The sequence below is a fragment of the Canis lupus genome, chromosome 22 (assembly GCF_011100685.1).
Source record: "Canis lupus familiaris isolate Mischka breed German Shepherd chromosome 22, alternate assembly UU_Cfam_GSD_1.0, whole genome shotgun sequence".
Taxonomy (NCBI): domain Eukaryota; kingdom Metazoa; phylum Chordata; class Mammalia; order Carnivora; family Canidae; genus Canis; species Canis lupus.
The window spans coordinates 55738334-55745432 of NC_049243.1; the positions used below are offsets into that span (position 1 = coordinate 55738334).

At 51.2% G+C, this 7099-nt stretch overlaps 1 protein-coding gene across 1 annotated transcript in view; it reads right to left on the reverse strand.

The window, feature by feature from the left end:
- Positions 1–1265, reverse strand: part of EFNB2 (ephrin B2) — a 41290-nt gene extending 40025 nt beyond the window's left edge. The window contains 1 exon segment of the mRNA NM_001114296.1: positions 1144–1265. Within this exon segment, the coding sequence (NP_001107768.1) occupies positions 1144–1265 (122 nt within the window).
- Between the last annotated feature and the right edge of the window lie 5834 nt (positions 1266–7099).

A 7099-nucleotide genomic window follows, 5' to 3' on the forward strand; every position in this document is an offset into this window, starting at 1 on the left:
CCATGGCCAACTTACTTGTCCTCTAAAATTAGGCCATTGGTTTTCCTTCTGATCTCCAACGCTTACTCGAGGAGCCAGCCAGTGTCTCCACACTTTTTCCAAGTTTCTCAAGGCTAAAATTCCATGATTCCGTAAAATATTTTTGGATCTGGCTAAAACTGTATTCCACCAGGGAGCCAAGATGCAAAAACTGAACGCACAGGTAACTACATAGAAGTCACGGCCGTACCTACTTAAGGATGAGTCGCCTTTTCTAAAATTTCAACGTAACTGTTTGGGTAGCTCACACCGAAAGTTCTTCTCCACAAGACCTGGCTTTCTCCTGGCTACCCTGTTTGAGAGGAGCAAGTCAGATCCAAGGATCCCATTCCTTCCCAGGCTCCCCAAACGCCAGGCTTCAGTTGTTGTGTCGACTGGGCAGGGCCTTACGCTTTTGCAAAAGCCGCCCTTAGAATCAACTCAACTGTCTGGACCGCACAGAGTTCAGCGCCAGTGGCTCGCAAGAGAGAGGCCGACGTGCAGAGAGAGGGCTCTCCGGGAGCAACCCAGGCCCGTGTCCCCGCCTGGGAGGAGAGGGCCGGCCACCCGAGGTCCCCGGCGGGGCTGGCGAGCTCCCCGCGCACACTGGGGCGCTGAGGGCGGCCGCGGCCCGCAGCCTCCGCTCTCCTGCCCCGGACGCCTGCGGGGTGGGGTCGGGTCGGGCCGGGGTCGGGCCGGGGTCGGGCGCTCCTCGCGAGCGCAGCATCTCCGGGGGCCTCCCTCCGCAGCCCGCCAGCGCCTGCGCGCCCGCGGCCAGCCCCGCTCGAGGCCCCGCTCTCCGTCCTCGAAACCAAGGGAGGGTCAGGTACCGCCGCCGGACACTTTCCCGAGCAGGACACGCGCGCCGCCGGGGGCTTCTGGGCGCCCGGGAGCTCTCGGGGAAAGGAAGGCGGGGAGAGGACGCCGCTTAGACCCCGCGCTCTGGCCGGGAAGCCGCGCGGGGAGCTTCATCAGGAAAAACGCGGCAAGGGTGGGGGACAGGGAACCTGGGGCGGGGGCCGGGGCCGGGGCCGGGGCTCCAGAAACAGACTCCGAGGCCCCGCGGCCCGGTCCTTCCTCCCACCCGGCCGGCGGGGACCGAGGGGGATCGCGGACGCCACTTACTTGGAGTTGGAGGAATTCCAGTAGATGGGCTCTAAAACTATCGACCTGGAAATCGCAGTTCTGCATAAAACCATCAAAACTCCCCAGCAGTACTTCCACACGGAGTCCCTCCTCGCGGCCATGGCCAAGCCGCTCCCGATCCTCCGCGCACGCAGCTCCGGGGCGCGCCGAGCGGCTCCAGCCGTCGCCGAGGTCGGGGGCGCTCCACGCGGGGCCCTCAGGGCGCGGGGCGGGGGCGCACGCGCGGGGCGCGGCGGCGCGGCGGGCTCGGGGCTCCGGGGCGCCGCGCCAGGCTCCCGTGCGACTCCAGGGTGCCGGGCGCGGGCGGCGGGCGGCAGGGAGGGCGCGCGGCCGGGACACAAAGACGGAGCGACGCGTCGCGCGGGCGGCGGACGCTGCGCTCCGAGCCGACCGCCTCGCACTATAGATCCAGGGGGGCGGGCAGCGGCCCGAGCGCGCGGGCGCCGCGTCGGCGCGGTTCCATGTCCCGGGGCGAGGGGCGCAGAGCGGCGAGGGGCGCCTCCAGGCGCGCGGGGGCCTCCCGGGTCTTCGCGGCTCCCGACCCGAGGAGCGCGCGGGGGGGGGGGGGCTCGGTCCCCGCCGCGGGCGCCGGACGCGCGCGGGCCTTTGTGTGCGGGGAGGGCGCCGGGACCCTCTGCGCGCGGCTCCTCGCTCCGCCGGCGCCGCCGTCCCCGCCGCGGAGAGTCAGCGCGGCCGGCGCGCTGTCAGAGCGCTATAAACGCGGGGCCCCGCCCCGTGCCGCGCCGCCCATTGGCCCGCCGCAGGGCAGCCGCACGCCGGTTGGGCGGCAGGCCCGTCCGTCATCCGCCCCCGCCCGACATTGGGCGCCGCGAGGCGGGGCGCCGGCTGACAGGTGAGCCCCGCCCCCGGCCCCGGCCCGGGCCCCGGCCCCGGCCCCGGCCCCGGCCCCGGGCGGTGGCGCAGCGGGGAGCTCGGCCCGGCCGCCGCGGAAGGCGGGTGGGGGCGGGCGGGGGCGGGGGCGGTGCCCAGCGCGTGGCCCCGGCGCCCCTCCGGCAGCGGGGCGGGGGTGCCGGGGGTGCCGGGGGTGCCGGGGGTGCCGGGGGTGCGGTGCAGGACAGCGCGGGGCCGGCTGTGCCCGCGCCCGGCTCGCGCCTGCAGCGGCCGCCAGGGGCTCCAACTTCAGCAGAGGGACCACGTCGGGGGCGAAACTTTCCCTGCGGGGCGGAGGGCGGTGGGTGTCCCCGCGGGTCTTCCTCCTTCCCGCGCAGCGTCCCTCTGCGGGGCTGGCGCACACCCCGCACGCGCATCCCTGCGCTGCCCGCGGCCCGGCGGCACCGGATTTCGGCTCCTGAGGGCGGCGGGGCCCGGACCGAAGGCGACTGGCGGGGCCGCCGACAGTGGGGCGCAGGCGTCCCGGGCCCGCGCCCGCGCCCTGCACCGCGCCCTGCACCGCGCCTCCCGGAGGGCGGCAGCCCAGGCGTTCCCTGGAGGGTGGCCGGCCCCCCCGCGCCCGCGCCCGCCGCGGGACCTCCTGGCCTCGGAGACACGCTCTCACAGCCCAACAGCCCCAAGGTGACCGAGCGTGGGGGTGACGGGGACACACAGCGCCCCAGTGTAGAGGCGGCGGGAATTCTTCACTGGGATGCTCGGCGAGGGCTGCCCGGAGGACGCCTTGGACGAGCGCCACGCGACGGCGGCTTCCACGGACCCACAGCGCCCACTAGCGGCCGGCCGGACGCGCCCGCCCCGAGAGCACCGCGGAGCCCAGCCGGGGACGGAACCGGGAGCCCACCCGCGCCGGGCCGAGGAGCGCCTCCTGAAATGACCGACGGCGGACAGAATCTGGCAGAGACAAGTGACTCCAACGGCTTGCACGTCTGTACAGCTCAGTTTGAAAAAAATAAAGCATGTTGTGTACCTACAACATGCTTGGGGGAGAAAAACAAACAAAACAAACCTGTCCCCTCCAGGATTTAACGTTCAAATAAATGCACTGAACCAGACAGTATTCCTACAAAGTGTGTTTCTGTAGCTGAATTGCCTAGCTACACTTAGCATTTGGTAAAATATCTCGTTTAGATAACTTGTCTGTAGAACGTTTGAAGATTTTTACGGCTAAGTGCTCCGTTGTGGAAATCTTAAACATCAGCTAATGTACGTTTCAACCGGGACTGTTAAAATGTGGTCAGGACTGGTTTGCTGTGCTCACGAACAGCGAGGCACGGGAGGTACCGAGTACATTCGTACGAGTCCAGGTAAATCTTTGAGAAGAAAACAACTTCATTTTCCCTAATTGCTGGTTTAAAAATAAGCGGCCACTTTTAGGAAATCATTTTTTTTAAAAGGCTCAGGTTGCAAACCCGTTTGAAGTCAGGGACAGATTCCCAGGACAACACCAGGAAGGGGGGCAGGTGGCATTATTCATAACTTTGTCACAAGGGTAAAAAAAAAGGAGTGGCTTTTAATACGCCTAAAACATTTAAGGAATTCGTTTGAAATTTAATGTAAAGCTAACTTAATGAGGTTTTAAAAGAAATAAAATGGAGTATCTCAATACCGTGTTTCATATTTAGCAAACTTACTTTGTGAAGTTTAAGTTGTGACCTCTTAGCTCCTACATCCTCTAAGTAAACTAGAGGAAATAAAGGAAATTTGCATTGTCCGAAAATAACTCGGCTTCCATTTTTAGTAAGTCAGATATTCACACACCCAAAGCTTTCTTACCTTGAGGAAAATTTAAATGTACATGCAAAAACTGCTTCTTTTTAAACAAAGTGTGTATTTGATCAAAAAGTAAAATCCTACACAAGGATTCCTACTGTATTAACTACAGTGTGATTATTCATCAGCTTACTTCCAGTAAATAAGGATTAATTTATCTGTAAAAACTTGGTGAAAAACAGCAGCAACAACTTCAAGATGATAAAATGTTCCACTATTGTTTAGATAATTTCAGTTTGCCTGACCTGTGAACTAAGGAAGAGGGAAGGAGCACCAACCACTCCAGTCCAAATACCTGTAACTTCAGACTCCCCCCAAACTTAACTAAGTCTGTTACAGAACTCTTACCAATAATGTAAAATCAACACATATTTTGTTGTTATAGGTATATCTGTATTCTTAAAGCAAGCTCAAGAAATTGTGAAAATCTAAAAGTATTTACAACATTGTATTTATTGAAAAAAAAAATCCATATGAAATGGAACCACACAGTTCAAACCCACATTCAAGGGGCAACTGTAATTAAAAGCATCACCTCAAGCCATTTATGTCTACTACTGCACGTATAATGCCAGGCAAAAACTGTTAACATCAGCATGTACAAGACAAAGTTGAAATTTTAATGTGTGCCAAACCAAAAAGAACCTATACATCAGTTTAATACGTGTTATTTGGACTTCATTTTTATGACTAAATTATCAGGAGAAATGTGGTAATTTCTGAAAATTCCTAATTTTACCAGCACATCTTTAACCACACATTAAAATAATGGAGTTTCATTTCATTGCAGCTGAGCAAGTTACTTCAACGGTTTCTAAATTAAGGAAATTTCTAAAAGTCAGATTAATAAAAATTTGGAGAATTTCAGATAATAGTTGATAGAAATATAAATGTGAATAAATGTATAATGAGGTAGCAAATGTAGTGAATTTCACTTCAAGAAAATAAGATGGCAACCAATTTTGCCCTACTAAATGCACCTTACTGAAGTCATACTCCTCCCCCTTTCAATTCCTAAGCATGCTTTTGGTCTTTAGACCTTATGGTTATTTCTTATATATTCCTTGCACAGTAATGCAGTAATTCTTAGATGTACTTTTGAAAGACATCTTTAACCTAATTTTTCTGTAAAAATAAAGAACAAAAGCCTTATCTAAATGCAACATTACAGAAAAATTACTGAAATTTGATATACATGGTGAGTAAATGTTGTCCAAGCCATGAGTTATGTAGCTGTTAAGACTACTGTTTCCTAGTATTGCATGCAATTTATTTCATCAGTCACTGAAGTTTTCAGGATTCTCCTGCAAATGCTACTGCTCAAATTCCTCAAAGGGAAAAGACCTTTTAAAAGAAGAGTAAGTCTTTTCTTAGTAACCTGCATCATCTTTCTGCTTCTAAAATTCAGGTTACACATTGAAACATTTAAATTAGCATCTATTTATACTTATGAGTTTGGTAGGAATAGTATTAGTTACCACTTTGGGCTCTTGGTCAAAAGAACATTTTTCCCTTTGGGGGAAGTTTGGTGACAAGTGACCTTATAGATTCTAACGAAGTATTTCTTTCTTTTTTTTCTAACGAAGTATTTCTTATGAAACTAAAATATCATTTTCCACTACAGTAATAATTTAAATTTCTATTTTATAATCTATTGTTACTTCTGTATTATTAATGCAAAAGCAGCATCTCTGGAAAGAAAGTTATGGCTCCAACTATCTCAAGCACTTGGCATGAGTCTCATTTCCTTATTTACAAACCAACAGGTTTTAGAGGACTAGCCAAACTCCCATCTTCCCTCCAAATTGGTTTAGGTAGTTTGGTGGAGATAAATAGGTAACAGCTGTGCAATTGTGGTTTTACCACTCATTAATACTAATACTTCAACCTCCCTAAACAGGATTCCCACTGTGTGGACTGGTGATACAGATATACTGCTATTATAAGAACATATAAGGTATATTGCTAACAGCATCATAAGGAGATGAACAGATTATGGGCCATAAAAACCATTTTTGTTCCCTGTATCCCACTTTATATTTATAGTACGACATCCAACAGCTCTTAGAAGATGCCCCATTATGTATTCCTTTGTTAATTCCTTGCTACCTGTTTTTCAACCCATATTGCATTTCCATAAACCTGGAAATGAGAAGAAACCATGATCATCCAAACATATACAAAAGAACCAACCTAACCTGTTTTATTCAAATGCCTGTAAGCCAGGTTTAGTTGTACTGACTTTCTTACACACACAACACATAACCCCCAACCAGGAACTCCTGAGTGATAGCAAAATTGTTGGATCACTGAAAATTTTACTCTTTAACTTACTGGATTCAAAGTACATATAAAAAATACAACCGTTCCAACATCCTCTGATCCAACCACTGGATGCACTGGAAAAGAACAGGTACTCTAGTAACTACAGACTTATATATATATAATCACACAATGTGATCTCCTCATCTGAAAATCAATGACAAAATCTGCTTCAGAATGTATCGTGCAGTGCATGAGCAAATGCAAATCTTCTACATGACTGCACCAATAGCAACTCTGTAATTACGGACAACCGATTATTTTAAAAAAAACACCACCAGAGGAGTAAACAAAAAAACAGGACTGAAAAGATGATAAAGACTAGGCTAAGCGGTCAATTCAACAAATGAGAAAAAGCAGGACCTACTGCTTGGGCTTCAACACCCACTGGAGACTCCTAGTTGAGGCCTTCTCCCTTCAGTGGTCCTTGCACTAATTAATAACTTTCTGGCATGTGAGTGTTCCTAAAGCTCCTACAGAGTGGCAAGTCTCAAACATTAAGATATCCTGTCTTCAGAAATTCTCCTGGCCAATAATCCGAAATGGATGGTTCTGTGTGTAAAGGAATAGAAAATTCAGATAACTGAAATCAGGAGCTCTAGTTTATAGTGTATAGACATACACTAGGCACAACTACATGAGACAGGTAGTTACTAGAGAGAGCTGACTTTACAACATCTTCATAATGGAAACGAGCGAGCAGTAAATCTTTTAACTACAAGCCCCTTCCCCTCTTTGCAAGCATTAAAGAGTCCTCACACCAAGCTAATTTAAAGGTTTTGTTTATACAATGGATAATTCTGCAAACTCCACAATAAAAATCCAGTAACTACATATTTTAAATACTGTAATAAAAATGAACAAAGTCATTGGTTAATTCTATGATGTGTAAGAATAACCTAAAAAACAAATTCTGAATAAAGGCATAATT